The following is a 23,242-nucleotide window of genomic DNA, read 5'->3' as shown; positions in this document are numbered from 1 at the left end:
TCGGTTAAGCCTCTGACCCTTGGTTTCGGCTCAGGTCATGATCTCATGGTTTGTGGGTTCGAGCCCCACATTGGGCTCTGTGCTGACAGCACAGAGCCTGCTTGGGATTCTCTCTCTCCCTCTCTACCTGCCCCTCCCCGGCTCATGTGCATGTTCTTTAAATAAATAAGTAAACACACAAACAAACTTTAAAGAAGTGAAACACACACCCACCATACAACCCAGCCAATCCTACTCTCGGTATCTGCCCTGGAGAAATGAAAGCATATGTCCACCCAAAGATGTGCACATGAATGTTTACAGGAAATTTATTCACAACGGCCAAAAGCTAGGAATATCCCAAATGTCCATCAACTGGCACATGGATAAACAAATGACGATCCAGCCATAGAGCAGAAATATGTTCAGCAACAGACAGGAATAAAGTCCCGATGCATGCAACAGCATCAGTGAATCTCAGAAGTATTATGCCTTTACTTTTTTTAAATGTTTATTTTTGTTTTTGAGAGAGAGAGAGAGACAAAGTGTGAGTGGGGGAGGGGCAGAGAGCGAGGAAGACACAGAATCCCAAGCAGGCTCCAGCCTCCGAGCTGTTAACACAGAACCCGACGCGCGGCTCAAACTCATAAACCTCAAGATCATGACCTGAGCCGAAGTCGGATGCTTAACCGGCTGAGCCACCCAGGCGCCCCTCAAAAGTATTATGCCTTCAAATGAAAGCCAGACACAAACTGTATGAGTCCCTACTATACGACTTTCCATAAAAGGCAAAACTGTAGGAATGAACACATCGGTAGTTCACTCCTACCAACAATACCCAGAAAGGGACAGGGCAGGGAAAAGGGACTGACTGAAAGGGACACAAAGACACACTATTTTTGTTTTTAATTTATTTTTTTAGAGCACTTTTAGGTTCATGGCAAAATTGAGCACAAAGTACAGAGAGTTCCCATATAATTCCTGTCCCCAAATATGCACAACTTCCCCCATTATTCACATCCTGCAACAGAGGGGGGCATTTGTTATATTCAGTGAACCTATGTTGACACATCGCTATCACCCAAAGTCCATATTTTATGTGAGGGTTCCCTCTTGGTGTTGTACATTGTCTGGACTTGGACAGATATATAATGACCTGTATCTGCCAAGAATAATTTCACTGCCTGAAAATCTGCTCTCCATCTATTCATCCCTCCCTCCCCACTGATCTTTTTACTGCTTCCATAACTGTGCCTTTTCCAGAATGTCATATAATTGGAATCCTCTGCTATTTTGGCTTCTTCAGATTGGCTTCTTTCACTCGTAACATGCATTTAGGTTCCTCCATGTCTTTTCATGGCTTGACGGTTCATTTCTTTTCAGGGCTGAAAATATTTCATTGCCTGGGTGTACCGTTAGCTTATTATCCATTCACCTACTGTAGGATATCTTGGTGGCTTCCAAGTTTTGGCTATCACAGATAAGGCTTCTATACACATCTGCACACAGGTGTTTCCGTGGACTTAAGTTTTTAACTTGTTTAGACAATTACCACAGAGTGTGATTAGTGGATCATACAGTGAGAGTGTGTTTACTTGTGTAAGGATGTGCCCAACTGTGTTCTCCAAGTGGCTGCCCCATTTTGTATTCCCACCAGCAGTGAACGAGAGCTGCTGCTGTTCCACATCTCCTCCTGCATTTGGTGTTGTCAGCGTCCTGGATTTTGGCCATTCTAACAGGTGCATAGTAGCATCTCACTGTTGTTTTTATGTGTGGTTCCCTAATGGCAAAGGATATTGAGCGCACTTTCATGTGTTTACTTGCTGAGTGTAAATCCTCTTTGATGTGGTGTCTGTTTAGGTCTTAAAGCCATTTTTTAAAGTTTTCTTTTTTTAAAAAAATGTTTATTTATCTTGAGAGAGAGAGCGTGGTAGTGGGGGAGAGGAGCGCAGAGAGGGGGACAGAAAATTCCAAGCAGGCTCCACACTCAGCACAGAGTCAGATGCAGGGCTCGATCCCACAACCCTGGGATCATGACCTGAGCTGAAATCAAGAGTCAGATGCTTAACCGACTGAGCCACCCAGGTGCCCCAAGACCATTTTTTAATCAGGCTACCCACTTGCTTGTTGTTGAGTTTTCAGAATGCTTTATGTATCTTAGAGAACAGTCCCGTATCACTTATGTCTTTTGCAAATATTTTCTCTCAGTCTGTGGCCTGTCTTCTCATTCTCTTGACAATATCTTTCGCAGAGCAGAAGTTTTTCATTTTAACGAAGCTCAGCTTAACCCACCATTTCTTTCATGGATCGTTCCTTCGGTGTTGTATTTAAAAAGTCCGAGGTTGTATTTAAAAAGACCTAGCCAAGGTCGTCTAGACTGTCTCCTAGGTTATTTATATTCCAAGAGTTTTGCAGATTTAAATTCTACATTTAGAGCTCTAATCCATTCTGATTTCTGTGAAGGGTGTAAAGTCTATGTACAGCTTTCTTCCCCCTGTGGATGTCCAGTTGTTCCCTCACCATTTGCTGAAACGTCTACCTTTGCACCACAGTACTGCCTTTGCTGTTTTGACAAAAATCAGTTGGCTACATTCATGGCAGTCTATTTCTGGGCTCTCCGTTCTGTTCCACTGATCTATGTGTCTCTCCTCCCATCAATACCATTTTGTCTCAATTCCCGTATCTTTATAGTAAGTCTTCTAAATTTTTTTTTAACGTGTATTCATTTTTGATGAGTGAGAGAGACAGAGCGGGAGTAGGGGAGGGGCAGAGAGAGAGGGAGACACAGGATCCAAAGCAGGCTCCAGGCTCTGAGCTGTCAGCACAGAGCCTGACGCGGGGCTCGAACTCAGGAACTGTGAGATCATGACCTGAGCCGAGGTCAGACACTTAACCCACGGAGCCACCCAGGAGCCCCCCTTTTAAAAAAAATTTTTTTTAAACATTAGCTTTTTAAATTTTATTTGTTTGCACTAAAACAGTTCATCCATTTCTCCCATCCCCCACCTCTTACAACCACTGACCTGCTCTCTGCATTTATGAGCTTGGGTTGTTTTGTTTGTTTGTTTGTTTGTTTGTTTTCAGATTCCACATATAAGACAGATCATACAGTATTTGTTTCTGTCTGACTTATTTCTCTCAGCATAATGCCCCCAAGGTCCATCCATGTTGTCACAAATGGCAAGATTTTCTACGACTGAGTCATTTCATTGTGTATAATAACTAAATTTCTTTATCCATTCATCCATCAACGGACACTTAGGTTGTTTCCACATCTCGGCTATTGTAAATAATACTGCAACGAACAAAGGGGCGCATGTATCTTTTCAAATTACTGTTTTTGTTTTCTCTGAATAAATACCCAGAAGTAAAATTGCAGGATCATTTGGTAGTTTTGTTTTTCATCTCTTGAGGAATCTTCACTCTGTTTTCCTGAGTGGTTGTACCAATTTGCATTCCCACCAACTGTGCACAAGGGCTCCCTTTTCTCTACATTTCTCGCCAACACTTACTATTGCTGGTCTTTTTGGCAACAGCCAATCTAGCAGGTGTGAGATGACACCTCATTGCGGTTTTGATTTGCATTCCCCTGATAATTAATCATGTTGAGCATCTTTGCACGTACCTGTTGGCCATGTGTGTATCTTCTTTGGAAAATGCCAATTCAGATCTTTTGCCCATTTTTTAATCAGATTGTTTGGTTTGGGGGTTGTTTTTTCTTATGGAGTTGTATGAGTTCTTTATATATTTTAGATATCATTTTTACAATTATTTTCTTTCATTCAGGAGGTTGCCTTTTCATTTTTTTGATGGTTTCCTTTGTTGTGCAGAAGCTTTTTAGTTTGATGTAGTTATCACTTGTTTATTTTTGCTTTTGTTGCCTTTGTCTTGGTGCCAGATTCAAATCACTGCCAAGATGTATGTCAAGGGGTTAACCGCCTATTTTTCTTCTGTTTTAAGGTTTCAAGTCATACATTATGGTCTTTAATCCATTTTGAGTTAATTTTTGTGTGTGCTGTAAAACAGTGGTCTAGTTTCATTCTTTTGCACGTGGCTGTCCAACTTTCCCACCATTTCTTGGAGGCTGTCCTTTCTCCATTATCTATCCTTGACTCCTTTGTCCTAAATTAATTGACCACACATGCATGGGTTTATTTCTGGGCTCTTTATTCTGTTTCATCGATCTAGGTGTCAGTTTTATGTCAAGACTATACTGTTTTGATTACTATAGCTTTGCAATATCGCTTGAAATCAGGGAGCGTGACACTTCCAGCTTTGTTCTTCTTTTTCAAGAGTGCCGTGGCTATTGGGGTCATTTGTGGCTCCAAATTTTTGGATTGTTTGTTCTAGTTCTGTGGAAAAAAAACCAATGGTTTTTTTTTATAGCAATTGTACTGAATCTGTAGATTATTTTTGGATAGTATGAATATATATTTTTTAAGTTCATTTATTTTGAGAGAGATAGCATGAGTGGGGAAGGGGCAGAGAGAGAAGGAGAGAGAATGCCAAGTAGGCCCCACACTGCCAGCACAGAGCCTGCTGTAGGGCTCGAACACACAAAACCATGAGATCATGACCTAAAGGCCCAAACCAAGAGTCAGACGCTTAACCAACTGAGCCACCCAGCGCCCCTGGATAATATGAAAATTTTTTAAATATGAATTCTTCCAATTCATGAGTACAAAATATCTTGACATTTATTTGTATCTTCTTCAATTTCTTTCATTAAGGTCTTATAGTTTTTAATATACAGGTCTTTCACCTCCTTGGATAAATTTATTCCAAGGTATTTTATTATTTTTGATGCAATTATGAATGAAATTTTCTTAATTTCTCTGACAGTTCATTATTAATGTAAAGAAATACAACAGACTTTTGTGTAGGATTTTGTATCCTGTAACTTTACTAAATTTGTTTATTAGTTCCAACAGTTTTTTGGTGGAGTCTTTAAGGTTTTCTATATGTAATATCATGTCATCTACAAACAGTGACAGTTTTACTTCTTCCTTTCCAATTTTTTTTTCTTGCCTAATTGCTGTGGCTAGGACATCCAATATTATGTTGAATAAAAATCCTGTCTTGTTCCTGCTCTTAGAGGAAAAGCTTTCAGCTGTTCACCATTGAGTAGAATATTTGCCATGAATTTGCCATAATGACCTTTATTATGTTGAAGTACATTCCCTCTATATCTGCTTTGTTGAGAGTTTTTATTAAAATGGATATTGAATTTTGTCAAATGCTTTTCTGCATCTGGTGGGATGATCATATAATTTTTATCTATTTTGTTAATGTAGCACATCACTTAGTTGATTTGCATACGTTGAGCCATCCTTACACTCCTGGAACAAATCCCACTTGATCATGGCATATGATCCTTTAAATGTATTGTTGAAATCAGTTTGCTAGTATTTTATCGAGGAATTCTGCATCTGTATTAATCAGGGATATTGACCTCAAATTTTCTTTTGTGTGGTATTCTTGTCTGGTTTTGGGATCAGGGTAATGCTGGTCTCATAAATGTGTTTCAGAGTCCCTCCACTCCCCTTCCATTTTGGGGAAGAATTTGAGAAGGGTTGGGATTAATTTTTCTTTGAATGTTCGGCAAGATTCACCAGTGAAGTCGTCTGGTCATGGACATTTGTTCACTGGCAGGTTTTTGGTTACTGACTCATTCTCCTTGGTAGTAACTGAGCTGTTCGGATTTTCTATTTCATCGCGATTTAGTCTTGGAAGGTTGTGTTTCTCAGAATCTATCCATTTCTTCTACTGTTGTCCAATTTGCTGGCATATAATTATTCTTAGTGGTCTCTTATCCTTTGTCTTTCTGTGGTATCAGTTGTGACAACTCTTTCATTTCTGGTTTTATTTGAGACCTCTCTTTTTTCTAGCACATTATTTTCTGTATTGTAAAAGGCTGTGTCCTTTTTATTTTGCTTCACAGTCATTTTTATATATAATTTACATACCATAAAATGCAGCAATTTTGAGTATACATTTCAGTGGGTTTGCTTTAGTAATCCATTATGTTGTGCGACCATTGCCCATGTAATTCCAGAATGTTTCCATCATCCTCCCCAAAAAACCCTACGCCAATTACCATGAACAGCCAATTTTTTTATAAATAGTAGTTGGGGCCAAAACATAACATGAGCCCCAGTTTGAGACTCCTAGGTAGCACAAGAGGTGGGAGGTACCACCAGAGAAAGTTCCTGAAATGTTGGCAGTATGACTCTCACTGCTCCTAAAAGAAATTATGGTTTATTTTGGCGGCAAATGATGTGCTTTTAGTGTAAGTCTTACAGGAGGTTTAAGTTCTGGGAGCAGTTGGACAATTTTGGTGTGAAATATGTGAAGAAATTTCATTCATTACCTTCTGAAGTTCAAAACTCGGCCGACATTTTTTATTTGAGTTCAAGTGAAGAGGCTCACTTATGGGGTGGAAATGTTTAACATTTATTCTTAAAATCAAACACAGAATCTAGCAGACATATCATCTGGAGACCAGACTTCAAATGAAAAGCACATATCCCATTGTTACGTCCAAGCATCTCACTTAATCCCACTTGTGATCGGAATACGGAAAAGTAACAGTAAAAAATCACGCTTGAGCATGAAGCATTTACTGTAGATTGTTTTTAAATCTCTTCGGGGGGAAAAAAAACCTAGTAATATCGTGCTAAGTTCTGAATCAGGGGGAATTAGAAAAGGGGGTCAGCATAGCACAGGTACAGAGCACAGGCCCTGGAGTCAGACTGCCCAAACCTGACTCGCCATTTCTCGCTGCTGACCTTGGGCAGGTGACTTAACCTCTCTGTGCCTCAGTTCCCTCATCTGTAGAATGGGGATAATAACAATACCTACCTCAAAAGGCTATTATGAAGGTTAATGGGTCATGGCAGGTGAAGCCCTTGCCTGCATGTACATCTGGGTGTCAAATGTCAGCACGGTCGAGCCAGAAAGAAGGTTCTGGTTCTGATAACCTGAATGGTACCTAATTCTGACACCCTAAGTATGATAAAGAAGCTGACCTCTTAGCAATTGGGTTTCCTTCCTTTGATTGGGTCTCGAGGGGAATCAACTAAGGAGAAAAACTCCCACTTCTGCTGCCAAAGGCTGATGCTGTCCTGGGGGCAGGCGCGGAGGGAAAAACTCTGTGAGAGGTCCAGGTCGTGGGCACCCACCGGGGCTGCCATGAGGGCAAAACATCCATCCTCAGTTGACGTCCTGAGACAGGACATCACTCCACCTCAGGCACCAGCAGAAGAATCAGCAGCAGCCGCCTGCCCCCAGCCTCAGCTGGCCAAGGGTCCGTGTACCAGGGATGGGAGGGCACACGGATGGTGGGAGGGGAGGTGGCTACAGCTACTTTCAACTCTTCGCAAGACACAGTCAGTCCGCCTTCCCCTCTGGCTTCCGGTGGGGGCAGGGTGGGGGGGGAGGAGGTGACAATGTAGCTCAACGGTGACAGAGGGCTGGGAGATGAGCTTGCACCCCAGCCTGATCCCAAGCCCACATCCCAGCCAGGCCCCAAGGCTACCAGCCAACACAACTCACCCAAAGTTCCTCAAACATACCCCGCATTTTCCTGTCTTCATGTCTTTGTTCAGTACTCCACTCCCTCCACTGACCGACCCTCTGTGGCCCGGCCTGGCCCCTGCCTGACGCCAGCACAGCGTCAACGGTGTGACCCTCCCTCCCTGTAGTGTGGGTCATGGTAGACCCTCCTTGTGGGAGCCAGGCATTATATCTCCTGGAATCTATCCTGTGGACACAATCATATGAAGATTTATTTACAAGATGACTTTGGCTATTAGCAATCATGTTTTTCCAAGAATACTTGGTGACAGAACAAAGGCTAAAACTACATTAAGTGCAAAGAGGATGCTAAACCACAGAAGGTTTAAGTTTTGTTAAAATACATGTATTGTATCTAATATGCATCAAAGAGAGGGCGCCTGGGTGGCTCAGTTGGTTAAGCATTTGACCTCGGCTCAGGTCATGATCTCACGGTTTGTGGGTTCGAGCCCCGCGTCAGGCTCTGTGCTGACAGCTGGGAGCCTGGAGCCTGTTTTGGATTCTGTGTCTCCCTCTCTCTGCCCCTCCCCTGCTCTCGCTCTCTCTCTCTCTCTCAAAAATAAACATAAAAAAATTAATACTCATCAAAGAGAAACTAGAAAGAAACACCTCAAAATATTAATAGTGTTTTCATCACAGGTAGCAGTTTTATAGCCAGGGTTTTGTTATTTTTTCCCTTTGTTTGGTCAGGGCATCCACTGCCCACTATTACTGAGCCCCTTCCTCTGATAACAGCACCTCGCTTTTTCTCTTCAAAGGCCCCTGGCCTTGATGGGATGTCAGTCAGGATGCCCACCGTCCCCTGACCAAGGGCGGGGAGCGTGACCTGAGCTCAGCGGGTAAGCCTCCCTCCTGGGAACGTGAATCTTGGGCAAACACACCCACGGACGGAGAACGAATGGGGCTGTGGTCTTTGCGGGCACAAGTGCTTGGAGAGACCCCCTGCTGGCTCTGGCTCCCCAGCGGCTTGTCGACGGGCTGCTCCTTCAGATCCTCCGGTGGTTCTCTGAGCAAAGCAACAGCCTCCTAAAAGGCCCTATTTTTCTTCAAGTTAGCGGGACACCGTTGATGTCGCTTGCAACGAAGGAGTCCCAAGTGGTATCTGTGTTCACTGGACTCTGAGCCCTCCGCAGTGCGCAGGCGCTGCTGATGGGAGCAGCTAAGGGCGCGGGCTCTGGGACGCGCGGCTCTGGACCAGGCCCCGCTGCCTGTACGATCACCAGGCTCAGGGACAAGCTACCTCGCCTCTCTCAGCCTCCCTCTTCGTCCCTCACATCAGAGGAGCACCCTGTTTCACAGGGAGCTGCCGTACTGATAATAAAAGTACAGTGACTGGCATAGCTAAGGCATCAGATCAATGGCAAACATCGTTACTAGAAGATGTTTGATGCGCGCCTGTTGAATCTATGCATCCGACAACAAACACTGAGTGCTGTCAGCGTGCCAGGCACTGGGACCAAAAGTAAGCAAGACAGACACAGTCGCTGCCCTCATGGGGCTTGCAGTCTAACGGGGAGACAGATCACAAGACACAGACGAAGACGTAAACCCCTTGCAAACGTTTATACAGGAAACAAGGGGCTGAGGGACGGAACAGCAAGGCAGGGAAAGAACAAACTTTTAGATACGGGCAGGAAATGGGGTTGGGGGGCGGCTGAGTGAGGCCTCAGGGAGGAGGAAGAACCAGGCACGCAGACGGCCCAGCACGTTTAAGGGCACGAGCCAAGAACACCGGGCCTGCTCGAGAAATAGGAACACGGAGCATCCATTGAGAACGGAGGATCAGGAACTCAGGATGGCAGGAGAGACGGCTCGGGGGGCCTTGAGGGTTATGATGAGGAGTTTGTGTGTGTGTGTGCGTGTATTTTAAAATTCCATTTTAAGTGCGCTGGAAAACTACTGAAAGGTTTTACAGCGTGGGACTCACATGATCTACTTTGTAGAACCGTGTGGAACTGAAACGAGCAGGCAGTACAGACGGCTCTTTTGGTGGTTCTGGGAAAAGAAGCTAAGGTGGTGTGACAGAGAGAGAAGCAGGCGGATGCCAGGAGCCCGAACAGGAAATACAACTTGCTGATGCCCTGGGCGTGGGGGGTAAGAAGGGCATCACCAAGATGGCTCTGTGGCTCTCAGACTCAGAGGCTGGTGGACGATGCCAGTTTACTGAGAGGGACAGACAAACATGAAATGGGGGCATCAGGAGCCCGGGGCCATCAGGTTTGAGTTATCCAGAGCTCAGAGGGCGGTCTTGGGCTGAAGCCATAAGGTGGGAGGGTGGGCATCAAGATGGCGCTTGAGTCCACAGGAACGCAGGAATGGCTGCCATTTTCTCAGTCTTACTCCACTAAGCACCAGGCGATCACCCTGACCACCCACTACAAGCACAGTTGAAATAGTTACTCTGGTCCAGTGACTCACCCCTGCGGGTGCACCTGGTGGACTTGTTAAAACACACTGGGCCGCTCCCAGAGCTTCCGACTCGGAAGGTCACAGGGAGGGCTGGAAAACGTCCACTTCTACCAAACGTCTGGGGGATGCAGATCCCGCCGATCTGGGGACCTGACTTCGGATCATTGCTCTGCTAGAAGCAGCGGGCCAGGCCTTCAGTCCTAACTCCACTCTTACTGATGGCCGGTCCTTAGCTCCCCTGAGTTTAGCGCAACTCATGTTAAAAGTCAGAGGGTAACCAGGGAATGGGTGAGGAGCACGGAATGCAATGGTGACGGCCAAGTGCCTCGCCTAATGCCACCGTTCCCTGCTCAGCAAGGGTGAGTTCCCATTGCACTTAACGCACACCCAAGGCACTCAATGTCGTGCGGACTGTGTATGTTTGGTTCCTAACACGGAGTTGGAGAGAGGAGAGACTGTGTGAGACACTTGAGAAAATTCCATGCCGAGCAATCCCCCTGAGTGGGGGGTGGGGGGGGGGGTGGGGGGGGGGGTGGGCGGTGTTCTGGGCGCCCAGTCCCGCTTCCTGGACTTGGGAGGCTGCCCCCACTTCCCGTGAACCCACCTGTGGTAGGAGTGCCTACCTCCCGGGCAACACACCTTTCCTGTGGGTTTGGTACCACAGGTTCTCAATTTCCAGAAAAGCCCCAGCATTACGTCATTCTAGTTCTTTCCAATAAAGATGACATGAGCAAGACACCATGTAACCGCCTCACCTTTGTAAGACTTTTGTGTGAACAGAGTCAGGCGCCCCAGTATTTGGGTGGGGGTTGCCTCCACGGCCTCCCCTGGCACGTTTCTCTCGTCTCACCCTTCACAAATGATGCTTCCCTAACATGGGGGTGGTCAGCCTCCCCAGAGAACCTGGCACCCTCCCCAGGGTCCACGCAGAGAACGTGCTGGAATTTCAGACTGGTGCTAGAGAAGATCTTTGGGAGAGGAGACGCTGGCACGGACAGGAGGGACGGATGGGAGAAGAGGCAGACACGAGGCCGCCCGAGCTCCCGAAGGCGGTGCGGTGAGGGCCGTGCCTTCCCCCGGGGGGTACTGAGTGCCAGCACCCCTTACCCATGGCACCATGGGGTAAAGGTGAGAAGAGGCAAAGCACCAGGCCCTCCAAGCAAGCTGCACATCTTACCTTCTCGTAGGGACAGTACTTGTACATCTTGATGGGGCTCGTGCAGATGAAGACATCAGTGCTGCGACAAGAGGAAGGAGAGTCAGCCTGAGCACCCACGTCTCCGCGGCCTTTGTCACCCCCGCCCTCCTGCTCTGCGGGCGTCAGGCCCTCACGGGTCTGCACCCATCACCTGGAACCGGAAAACCCACTGCCCTGCATTGCTGTCCAAGCCAGAGACATCTGCTCTGTCCCACAGCCCTGAACAGCCACATGCGACATCACCTCCGGCCCTGCGACCAGCTCGGGGACGGGCATCCCACGGACGGCACTTCTGCGTGTGGCCGTTAGCTGGCGAATCTCTCGCCCTCTCGGGGATCTGAACGGGGAGATGCCGCGAGGAGGAAGCATGAGCGACGAGAGGCCTTAAAAGGATGCAGAGCAAGTTACCTGAGGGAGAATCAGGGCCTCATGCCATGCAAAGGAAAGAACCCTGTGAGGTTGGAGCCTTCTGAGGGAGTGTGCCCGCCAAGGCCTCCGTCGGAGGTGACAGAGAGCAGCGGCCCCATCCTCTGGGTCAGGCTAAGCGGCCGTACGATGGCAGGGAGGCCCCTCAAGACGGGCGCGGACTCTGCTGAGGAACACCGCCTCCCCACCATCTGGCTCTGCTCTGGTGACAGTGGGGAACTGACAGGAAGGGCCTCGTCCCCACGGCCCAGGGGCCCCGACACAGCCATCTGGTCCCAAACAGCCACATAAAGCCGGCATCGAACGAGCCTGGGAAGACTAGGTTTCCTGGCTCCTTTTCTCTTTGGCAAATTAGTCCCCCAAGAGTCCGACCGACGTCAGACTGCCAGGTCCCCAGGCAAGAATGCCTGTGCCGTCCAGCGACCCCCGAGGCTCGGCTCTCGTGGCGCTGCCCCTGCCACCCTCACTGTCCCCGCCCGCGTGCAGGGTCCGTCCCGTAGGCACTCAGCCTCTCCTCGAGGTGCGCTCTCACCCCCTGCCCGCACTGAAACCTGGCCTCCCGTGAGGAACCTGCCTCCCCTGCGTGCCTTGCAGCGAAAGCTGTTTTTCCCTCACACCCCACGTGGTTCAGAGACACAAGATGAGGAGGCTCTTCCTCGCTTCCAGACCTTTCCTCCTGTTAGAGTGGATGGTCGGTCAGGTTCTAACAGGAGGCCTAGAGGCCAGCAGAGAGGAAGTCCCGGTCAACTGTGAGGAAAAGTCACAGGCGCCGTCCAGGCAGCACCCCGAAACAAAACCCCGAGAAACCGGATCAAACCAGACAGGCCCAAGATGGCTGACAGAGTATCACTAAAATCTCCTCCCTAAGGGAGCCTTGACAGGACCCCCCCACCCCCACCCCCGACTAAATCAGGAAGAAAAAGCGAGTAACCCACGGTCCTGGAAGGGACCGCCCCCTGCTTCCAAGAAATCCCCGACTCAGGGAATGACTATTCCACCCTGCTGCTAACACCTGCCGGTGAAAGACAGAGACTCAAACCCCGGTGGGCACAGCTCTCTCTTGAGCTCGCCGGGCCTCAGCCCTCGAGAGTGTACTTCTGCTTTAATACACCTCCTGGCCTGTACTGCTCATCCGTTGCGTTGTGTCTGTCCTTGAAATCTTTCGGGAGACCAAGAGCCTCCTGCGACACCTTTGGACAGGCTGGGCCGAGGCCTCGGGGCCCCGGGCCTCCCCCGTCCCGTCCGCACAGCAACACTCCTTCAAAATCCCTGACTCGGTGAAGCCTGTGCCCGACGGCCCCACGCCTGCTGCCCTTCCCAGCTGCCGTCACCTGCCACCTGCCCAGGGGCCGTCCCTCATCCCCCCCACCGCCCGAGGGCTCACCGACGTGCCTCCATCCCGCCCCATCAGCCTCCTCAGTGGCCACAACGTGGACACGCGCACTGTGCACACACAGTGGACCCAACCCCACCTCCCAGGTCCAGCCTGCACGCCTCCAAAATCCTCCTCTGCCCCACCTCCGACACCCTTCCCACGGCCACACCTGGATTGTGTCCTCACTCTGCCCGCCACCTGCTGTCCTCCTGGCGGAGGCATCTTCACTCAATGGCAAGACAACAACCCCGAGGCTCAGCACGCTTCTGTCATCCCTGGCCACCGCCCTCCCTCAGGTCCCTGTGGCCCCCCTGCCATCTCCCCGCTCGTCCTTCTCTCTCTCCACCAAGGCCCTGAAAGAACCCACCTCTCCGGCTTCTACCTGCATCCAAGGAACCCAATGTTGCACATGATCAGTTTGGCCGTTTTAACCTTAAATTCATGACCACAACCCCAAGGCGGTGGTGCAGGAGCCCGGCAGCCTTTCCCCGCGAGGCCCCGCCGTGTGCTCGTGTTTCCGCTCCCCAGGACAGCCATGGCACCACCCCCCTTTCCTCAGACTTCTCGGCCGCGAGACCCTGTCTTCCCATCGTGGATTCTAGAAACGTGCCTGTGCCTGAACTTCCTTCTCTCGCTCAACGGCACGGGAGGAACAGGCCTGCCTCCCTCCCTCCTCTCAAGGCAAGCCCTTCATTGGTGTCCTGGATTCCATCCCTTTATCTTTGCAAGGAGATACTTGCAGGGGCGACACTTCGCAGGGGCCCTGCGACACCCCCTTTCCCTGCGCTCCTCTTCCATACAACTCCTCCGAGCGTGTTCTGTTCTCTCCCGTCTTGTAACCTACATATACACACACGCGACCTTGACCTCACACCCGCCCCTGTGACCTCCCATCTCTCTGACGCAATACTTCTGCCAGACGGCCTGCACTTGGTGACCCCACTTGCTCACCTCCGGTGCCTGCTTCAACCCACCCAGCCTGGAGCCCACCCCCTCTGCTCCACGGGAAGTGCCTGTTGTCACCAAGGACCCTCATGTCACCATACCCCACGCACACCCCACTCTCCTCTTGCTCACCAGCACCCGAGCGGCCGTGCCCTCCTCTGTGACAGCTCCTGCATTGGCACGCCTGCCCCTCGCCGGCCGCCCCAGCATAATCTCCCAGCCTCTCTGTTGGTTCTGACCCTCAGGGGCTCTTTGCCTACACTCCCTGCTCAGTGACGTCACCCAAGGCTTTACACGCCATCTTTATGCTGGTGCCCCCCCACTTTAACTTCACAGTCCAGCCCTCTCCCCTGCGTGCCAGGCTCGCATGCATCCCTAATGGTCTACTGAGTGTTTCCATGTGGACATCTCGTCAGCATCGCAGACTCGGTTTTTCCAAAACGGAACATGTGGTCCTCCCTGCTCCCCAGACCTGTTCCTTCCCTAGTTAATGGCACTATTATATTCATCTAGCTGCTCAAGAAAAAAATGAAAAATCATGCCTTTTCCTACCCTTCGCCCAGCTCCAATATCCATCCCCAGACCTATGGGGTCTACCTCCAACGCGTGTTTCATTCCACCGACTTCCCTCCACGGTCCTCACCCCAGTCCCAAGCCCCGCCATCGCTTACTGAGTTACCACAACCACCTCTGATGGTTCCTCAGTTTCCAATTCTGCCCCTGCCAAGCCTTCCTACCCCCATGCCCCGGCCAAGCATCCAGACTGACCTTTTTTTTCCCCCCCTGAGGGAGACTGTGAGCAGGGGAGGGGGCAGAGGGACAGAGACAGAATCTGAAGCAGGATCCAGTCAGCACAGAGCCCAACGCAGGGCTCAATCCCATGACCCTGGGATCATGACTTGAGTCAAAATCAAGAGTTGGACGCTTACCCCACTGAGCCATCCAGGTGCCCCCACAGTTAACATTTTGAGGAAACGTTTTCTCTAGCGTTTTCCACAGCAGCTGCACGCCTTTACAATCCGACCAGCAGTGATAAGGGTTCCAAATTCTCCACATCCTCGGCCACGCTTATGATTGTCCTGTTTTTTTTATTATTACGGTCATTCTTGTGGGTACGAAGTGGTATCTCATTACGGTTTTGATTTGCATTTTCCTACAGACGAATGATGTCGGGGCCAATTTTCATGCCCTCGTTGGCCATTTGCATATCTTCTTTGGAAAATTGCCTGTCCAAACTTAGCGCCCCAAGCCCATGGTTTTAAAATCTAAGTTAAATCCCATCATTGTCTCTTCGACCTGCTCCTCTGCCAGTGTGCCGTCCCTCCCACCCACACCACGCTCCCTGAATTCTAGCCACACTGGTCTCCTCTGAGGTGTCACTCAAATAAGCAGAATCCGTGCCCATCTCAGGGCCTTTGTACCCTGGCTCCTTACTAACTAGCTCATTCTTACCACTTAGCTCTGAAGTCAAATGTCACCTCCTCAGAGAAACCTTTCCACCCCACCTGAAGCAGTCCCTTCCCCGTTTACTCTCAACTATGTCGCCTGTTTATTGCCTTCACAAAGCTTATTGAAAACTGAAATTATTTTTCTTTATACTTGCCATCTTCCCCACCATATTGAAAACTCCTTCAGACCTTAGGTTGGGTGTCTTATTTCGTGCTGGCACGGTGCCAGGCACATACGAAGTGACACACAAAATATGTGTTTAGTGAGTGAATGAATACATTGCCTCCTATGCCAGGCTCCGCGATCGTAGGCATGCTCACAACACCGACTCCATCTTTGGCGCCCTCCATATTGCTCGTGGGCAAGCGATGGCCTCCCTTGGGGGTACGTGTTCCAGGCTCCTTGGAGGTTAATGTATGCCCTGACCGGAATGTAGAAAGGCTTGCTCTCATCTCTCCTAATGATGTTGAGATAACTAGTAGAGATAACATAGTTTCTTCCCCCGTCTTCTGGTACCCAGATGGCGCCATGAGGTCTGTCAAGCGTTAGTCCCTCTGACCTCACCACAGTGCTGTCTGCACATCTCTTCCCTCTAGAAAATCTACGGCCTCACGTCAGGACTTGGCAGAGAATGGTTGTGCAGTTCTGGATCACTGCTCACCTGATCGCCCCATCAGAGTCATCCTGAATTGAAACTGTGTAAACTGTACAGAGTCCCCAGAAAACTGTATGTTTTCTGGTCTCAAAGTGCCTTCTCAGTTTGGAGGACGCTTTACTGTCCCTCTTTCACCTTCTAACAATAGGTATTGAAACTCATGGCTAAACACAGGCGTGAGCGGGGCACCTGGGTGGCTCAGTTGGTTAAGTGTCCGACTTCGGCTCAGGTCAATAAGCTCATGGTTCATGGGTTCATGGGTTCGAGCCCTGCATCGGGCTCTGTGCTGACAGCTCGGAGCCTGGAGCCTGCTTCAGATTCTGTGTCTCCCTCTCTCTCTGCCCCTCCCCTGCTCATGCTCTGTCTCTCTCTCTCAAAAATAAACATTAAAAAAAAAAAAAACAACACAGGTGTGAGCACAACTAAACTTATCCTTATAAATGAGTGGTATTAAGTAGTCCCCCTAGGATGTCAAATACTTGTTTTGGCAAACACTGCTACCATTTCATACAGGTTTGAAGTTATACATATTATAATGACAACTACGGGGAAGAGATCTATATGCAAGAAAACTCCAGCAAAAACACCAAAATAAAAGCAAGTGGTTGTTTCAACGTGATGAGGCTCTAAATGACTTTTTATCCTATATTTTAATTTTCCAAATTAACCATTGTTTTTTTTTGGTTTTTTTTTTTTTTTTAATTTATTTTTGGGACAGAGAGAGACAGAGCATGAACGGGGGAGGGGCAGAGAGAGGGAGACACAGAATCGGAAACAGGCTCCAGGCTCCGAGCCATCAGCCCGGAGCCTGACGCGGGGCTCGAACTCACGGACCGCGAGATCGTGACCTGGCTGAAGTCGGACGCTTAACCGACTGCGCCACCCAGGCGCCCCAACCATTGTTTTTTTAAAACAAACATTTTTCAGCCTTCTCTTAGGGACTGACCTCTGAAGCCAATTATAATCCCAATAGAAAGTGCTCATTGCTTTAGACATCATGAGTTCCTTTTATTCAGCACATACTAAAATCCATCATATTCTAGGGGTGCCTGGGTGGCTCAGTCGATTAAGTGTCCAGCTCTGGATTTCAGCTCAGGTCATGATCTCATGGGTTTGTGAGTTCGAGCCCCATGTTGGGCTCTGTGCTGGCAGCATGGAGCCTGCTTGGGATTCTCTCTCTCTCTCTCTCTCTCTCTCTCTCTCTCTCTCTCTCTGTCTCTCTCTCTCTCTCTCCCTGCCCCTCCCCTGCTCATTCTCTCTCTCTCTCAATAAATAAATAAACTTAAAGAAATCCATCATACTCTAAGCACTAGGGAGATTCAGCTATGACTCATTCATTTGCCGGCAGTGACTCCAAATCAGTTTTGGCTATTTTCACACGTCAAAATGCCCCTTTCAAGGATAAGTCATGCTGACTAATGGCACTTTATATGGAATATACTATGCTGGTTGTTCTGGGGGAACATCTGCAGGAAGAATAGCATTTAAGTATCACTTAGTGTGTATCAAATTTAAATACAGAGCACAGACAAGAGGTGGATGGGGGGATGGCTGAAACAGATAAAGGAGATTAAGAGTGCACTCACTATGATGAGCACTGAGTAATGTACATGACTGTTGAATCATTATATGGTACACTTGAAACTAACGTAACACTGTATGCTAATTATATTTCAATAAAAATTGTTTTTAAATGCATATGGAGGGGCGCCTGGGTGGCTCAGTCTCTTGATTTTGGATCGGGTCATGATACCAGGATCGTGAGATCAAGCCCCATGTCGGGCTCAGCACTGAGGGTGCAACCTGCTTAAGATTCTCTCTGGGCACCTGTGTGGCTCAGTCATTTAGGCGTCCAACTTCAGCTCAGGTCATGATCTCATGGTTTGTGAGTTCGAGCCCCCTGTCGGGCTCTGTGCTGACAGCTTGGAGCCTGGAGTCTGTTTCGGATTCTGCATTTCCCTCTCTCTCTGCCCCTCCCCTGTTTGTGGTCTGTCTGTCTGTCTCTCTCTCTCTCAAAAATAAATAACCATTAAAAATTTTTTTTAAAAAAGATTCTCTCTCTCCCTCTGCCCTTCCTCTGCTCGTGCTCTCTCTAAAATTAAAAAAATAATAATAAAATAAAAATGCATATGGCTTTGATCCAGCTGGTCCACTCTTGCACAGAAATACTTGCATGTGTACTCATTATAGCCTGATAAACAAGGAGCAATGAGAACCAACTTAAATGTCTATATGGAACGCATTAAATACATGATGGTATATGTATGCAATAAAACACGATGCAGTAGTTACAAAGAATAAGATAGCTCGATAGTGTTGTTGTGGAAAGGGAGCTAACACCTATTGTCAGGTACAAAAGAGAAAGCAATAGAATAATATAGAAGACCACATCCTATTTTATAAACAACAACTATTCTGTGAATGTTTATTCAGCAAATACCTCAGCCTGTACCCTGTGCCAGGTAGCACCCTAGGGACCAGGAAGATAGCTCCCTGACCCCAGGGAGCTGACATTTGAGAGAGGAAGGGACAACACAGACACACAACATCAGCTTAGAGAACATACCCAGGGGATGGGGAGGAAGCTGGGTGGGGACAGTGGCCTCTTTAGCTACAGCAGCATGGCCACTTTGAAGGGGGGACACGAAAGCTACTCAGAGCTAAAGGATTAAAATCAATGTGGCCACACCAAGTCCTAGCAGGGAAATATTCCAAGAGGGTATGTTAAGAGTTCTGTAAGATCAGAAACAAGCTTCGTGCATCCCCGGGGCAGAAAATAAGCCAGCGCGCCTGGAGCAGGTGAAAAGAGGTTGGAGGGCGACACAGCGGGTAGCAGACCACCTCACGGGCCTGGCGGACTTAGGGTAGGAAGCCAAGAGGGACAGGGGGAGGGGCAGAGAGGGAGGCAGACAGAGAATCCAAAGGAGGCTCCACACTGACAGCACAGGGCCCTACGCGGGGTTCGAACGCACAAACTGTGAGATCGTGACCTGAGCAGAAGTCAGACGCTTAACCAACTGAGCCACCCAGGTGCCCCCCAAGAGGTAGTTTTAAGAGGGGACCAACATCACCAGAATTTGGTTTAAAAATATCTCTCTGGCTGCTGGGTAGAACATACAAATTTATATACAGATAAACCTGTATTTGTAAACCATACAAATATGTACATAAATGCATTTTTTTATTAAAATTTTTTTTCTTAATGTTTTTATTTAATTTTTGAGACAGAGAGAGACAGAGCATGAGCAGGGGAGGGGCAGAGAGAGAGGGAGACACAGAATCTGAAGCAGGCTCCAGGCTCTGAGCCATCAGCACAGAGCCCGATGCGGGGCTCGAACTCACAGCCTGTGAGATCATGACCTGAGCCGAAGTCAGACACTCAACCGACTGAGCCACCCAGGTGCCCCAATACATAAATGCATTTTAAAAGGTCTGTAAGCATACACCCCAAATTGTTAACGAGGATAGAAAGAGCGGGGTTGAGGGAGATGTACATGGGAGAGTGGAGAAAATGGGCAACTCACATTTTTTCACATATGTACACACTGCATTTTTCAAAAGAATATACTCATGTATTACTGAATAATAATAATAATAATAATAATAATAATAATAATAATAAAGGGTAGGGGCACCTGGGTGGCTCAGTCAGTTGAGCGTCCGACTTTGGCTCAGGTCGCAATCTCGAGGTTTGTGAGTTCAAGCCCCGCTTCGGGCTCTCTGCTGTCAGCACAGAGCCTGCTTTGGATCCTCTGTCCCCCTCTCTCTCTGCCCCTCCCCCGCCAAAAAATAAAAATAAACACTAAGAAAAAAAGGGTAGTTGCCACTGAAGATAGTCCGAGGAAGCACAGCCCCTGCTCGGTGCTGGTGGAGGAAGGACACAGCATGCCAGGAAGGCTGTTTTAGGACAGTGGGCAGATAAGGTATTCGCTCACTGTTCCCTCCTACCTGACACCCCCTTGCCTTCTGCACCTGCCAGATCCCTTTTCATTTTTCAAGATGACAGCTCAAGTGTCGCCGCCTCCTCTGGAGAGTGTTAGCCCCTGCCTTCTGTATTCATACATCTACCACGCCACTTCTAGAACTATGTTCTAGTCATCTGTTTACTAGTGAACTCTTTGAAGGCAAGATCTCTTACCTACTTCTGTATCTGCAGCATCTTCTAGGAAGCCTAGCATGTAGCAGATGCCTGACAAATATTCCTTAAGTAACATTTTAAACCTTGGCCTCTGTCTACTTCGGTACTAGATACAAAGCTATCTACTTAGTTACTGACTAGATCCCTCTCTCTCTCTGTCCAAACTTTGGGCACTGACTGACCTTAGGAATCTACCCTGTTAGGAGCCAAATGGAAGTACAAGACCTGTGGTATGGTCTAGACTTGCATTTTCACAAAAGCGTTACCAGGGAAGCTGTGGGGGGAAAAGTGTTCTAGGCTAGAATACATATGAAGAATGCTATATCCTCTGCTACCCCAGTGAAGGGTCATGATGCACACACTAGCAATCTGGAAGCCCTTAGAAGTCTGATCTTAATCCAATGCCCCCCATACTGTTTTGGTTAAAGAATACTTTTTTGTTGCATACCTATTAAATCTTGCAGGATAGTAACCACAGCAGCTAACATCTACTGAGCACTTACAATGTGCCAGGAGCTATATATACTGAGGACTTTCTCATAACCTTCCTTCTACACTTGAAGAAACTGAGACCCAGAAAGTTTAATAACTTGCCCAACATCTCAGAGTTAGATTCGGGAAAAGCCCGGATTTGAGCCTGGGCAGCCCAACTCCAGTTAGGATATAACCTTAACCACTACGCTATCTAGCACCCCAGAATACAGTTGGCTGAATGCGGTCCAGGAAACGCTGATCCAAACCCAAATAGAATTTTGAACAGCTTCAGTGCAGATACACATACGCTTTGTCCCTCTAGGCTCTTCCTGTAGGTGGAAGAAGTCATACAACAGTATTCCACCATAAATCAAGTTCAAATCATAAACCAGAATGAAACACAGTACTCTGCAGGACCTGACTCAAGTCTAAAACTAAACTGCCAACAAAATGAGTCTGAAAAACTGTAACTCAAAGTTCTAATTGTGGAACTTTGAACACTGATGATTTGGGGAGGCATTTATATGGCACAGTAAAGACCAAATCATACCTTATGTTTGATTGGTCAGGCAGGCTGGTAAATTCAAGCAAAACTGTGACCAATAAAAGTTTATACAAGTCTAGAAATAAATCTTAAACACTTATGGTCAGTTGATGTTTGTCAAGGAAGCCAAGACCATTCAATAGAAGGAAAAAAGAGTCTTTTCAACAAATGGTTCTGAGAACTGGATTTTCACTGACAAAAGATTGAGGTGGGACCCCTTCCTTACACTTTATGCAAAAATTAACTCAAAATGGATCAAAGACCTACATGTAAGAGCTAAAACTATAAAGTTCTTAGAAGAAAACGCAGGAGCAAGTCTTTGTGACCTTGGCTGAGGCATATGATACTTAGATACGACAGCAAAAACACAGGGGCAAAAGAGAAAAACAGGTAAAGTGAACTATATCCAAATAAGAACTTTGGGTTTCAAAGGACACCACCAAGAAAGTAAAGCAACAATCCACATGGGATGAGAGAATATATTTGCAAATCATATATCCAATAAGGGACTTGTTATCTAAAATAAAGAACTCTCAAAAATTAGCAATAAAAAAGATCAATAACCCAATTGAAAAAAAGTAGGAAAGGATCTGAATAAACATTTCTCCAAAAAGGATAAACATATGGTTAAAAAGCACACCAGAAGATGCTCAAAGCATAAGCCCTCAGAGAAATGGCAAATCAAAAGGACGATGAGATATCTCTTCACACCCACTAGGACGGCTGCAATAAAAAAGACCACACGGGGAGCCTGAGTGGCTCAGTTGGTTATAAGTATTCAACTTTGCATCTCAGCTCAGGTCTTGATCTCAGAGCATGAGTTCAAGCCCTGCACTGGGCTCCATGCTATGTGCGAAGCCTCCTTTAAAAAAAAAAAAAAAAAAAAAAAAAAAAAAAGCCCACAAGTGTTAGCAAGGGTGTGATGGAATCCTCATACATTGCTAACGGGAACGTCAAATGGTACTGTCACTTTGGAAAAGTTTGGCAGTCCCCAAAATGTTACACATGGATTTACCGCAAGACCCAGCAATTCTGCGCCTAGGTATATACACACCTAAGAAAAATGAAAACATATGACCACAAAAAAACCCAAAACTTGTACCTGAGTGTCCATGGCAGTATTATTCTTAATACCTAAAAAGCAGAAACAACCCAAGTGTCTACTAACTGATGGACAGATGAACAAAACGTGGCATATCCGTACCGTGGAATATTACCCAGCCACGAAGTACTGATTTGTGCTAGGAAGCAGATGAACCCTGAAAACACAAGACGGCATAAAAGAAGCCAATCACAAAAGACCACACAGTGTATGTACATGAAATGCACATGAAATGTCTCGCACGGGCAAATCTACAGAGACTTAGAGTAGACGGTGGCTGCCTAGGGTTGCAAGGGAAGGAGAAGAAGGGGTGGTGACTGCTGATGGGTTTAGGGTTTCTTTCGGGGGTGATGAAAGTGTTCTGAAGTTGACCATGGTCATGAGTGCACAACTCTGCGAACACACCCGTTGAATTAGACACTTTAAATGGCTGTACGGCACGCGAACTACATCTCAGGATGGCTTTTGTGTTTTCTGTTTTAAGTCCTCAGGGAAGGCCACCATCTGTAACTGCTGATGGAATTTAGTGGGTGGTTATGGAGCGGGAGCTTCAGCTCACAGAAGCAACTGCTCCACCAGAAGCAAACAGAAATACCTCACACAATACTGCTTCCTCACCACCCTTCTCATCAGGTCTCCCGTTAGGCCCCTTCGTACCCCTTACTCTGTTCCTTTTCAGCACTGATCACAGTCCGTGATTATCTCTGCTTGTGAGATTCTTTAACGTCAGCACCTACTCTCCGGCAGGGCTGTGAGCTCCAAGACGGCGGGACGATGTGTTGTTCGTCTCTGTATCACTGGTGTCCAGGAGCATCTAACAGAGTCGGTTCTCAGATATTTGCTGAATACGGGCTCATCCAGCACCCAGTCACCCAGGTCCCGTTAGACTCAATATTTTCTCCTGTTACTGGATCAAAACACCTTACTAGCCTACAGGCCGAGTGTGTGTCACTCAGGGTGTTACCATGTCCAG

At 47.6% G+C, this 23,242-nt stretch overlaps 1 protein-coding gene across 2 annotated transcripts in view; it reads right to left on the bottom strand.

Annotated features, from left to right (window-relative positions):
• NT5M (5',3'-nucleotidase, mitochondrial) overlaps positions 1 to 23,242 on the bottom strand; it is a 32,511-nt gene that overhangs the window by 5,350 nt on the left and 3,919 nt on the right. Inside the window, exons 3-4 of one of the 2 annotated variants that reach the window (XM_019413259.2) lie at positions 11,141 to 11,201; positions 7,749 to 9,635 (exon numbers count right to left, since the gene is read on the bottom strand). In XM_019413259.2, the coding sequence (XP_019268804.2) occupies positions 9,384 to 9,635; positions 11,141 to 11,201 (313 nt within the window). In that variant the 3' untranslated portion in view covers positions 7,749 to 9,383. Of the gene's footprint in view, positions 1 to 7,748; positions 9,636 to 11,140; positions 11,202 to 23,242 lie in introns of those variants that run through there. The other variant, XM_019413257.2, reaches the window with a different exon arrangement.

The sequence above is a fragment of the Panthera pardus genome, unplaced genomic scaffold (assembly GCF_024362965.1).
Source record: "Panthera pardus isolate Hobbes unplaced genomic scaffold, ASM2436296v1 HiC_scaffold_3, whole genome shotgun sequence".
Taxonomy (NCBI): Eukaryota; Metazoa; Chordata; class Mammalia; order Carnivora; family Felidae; genus Panthera; species Panthera pardus.
The sequence above is the reverse complement of the archived record's forward strand: the minus strand, read 5'-3'. Positions and strand labels throughout refer to the sequence as shown.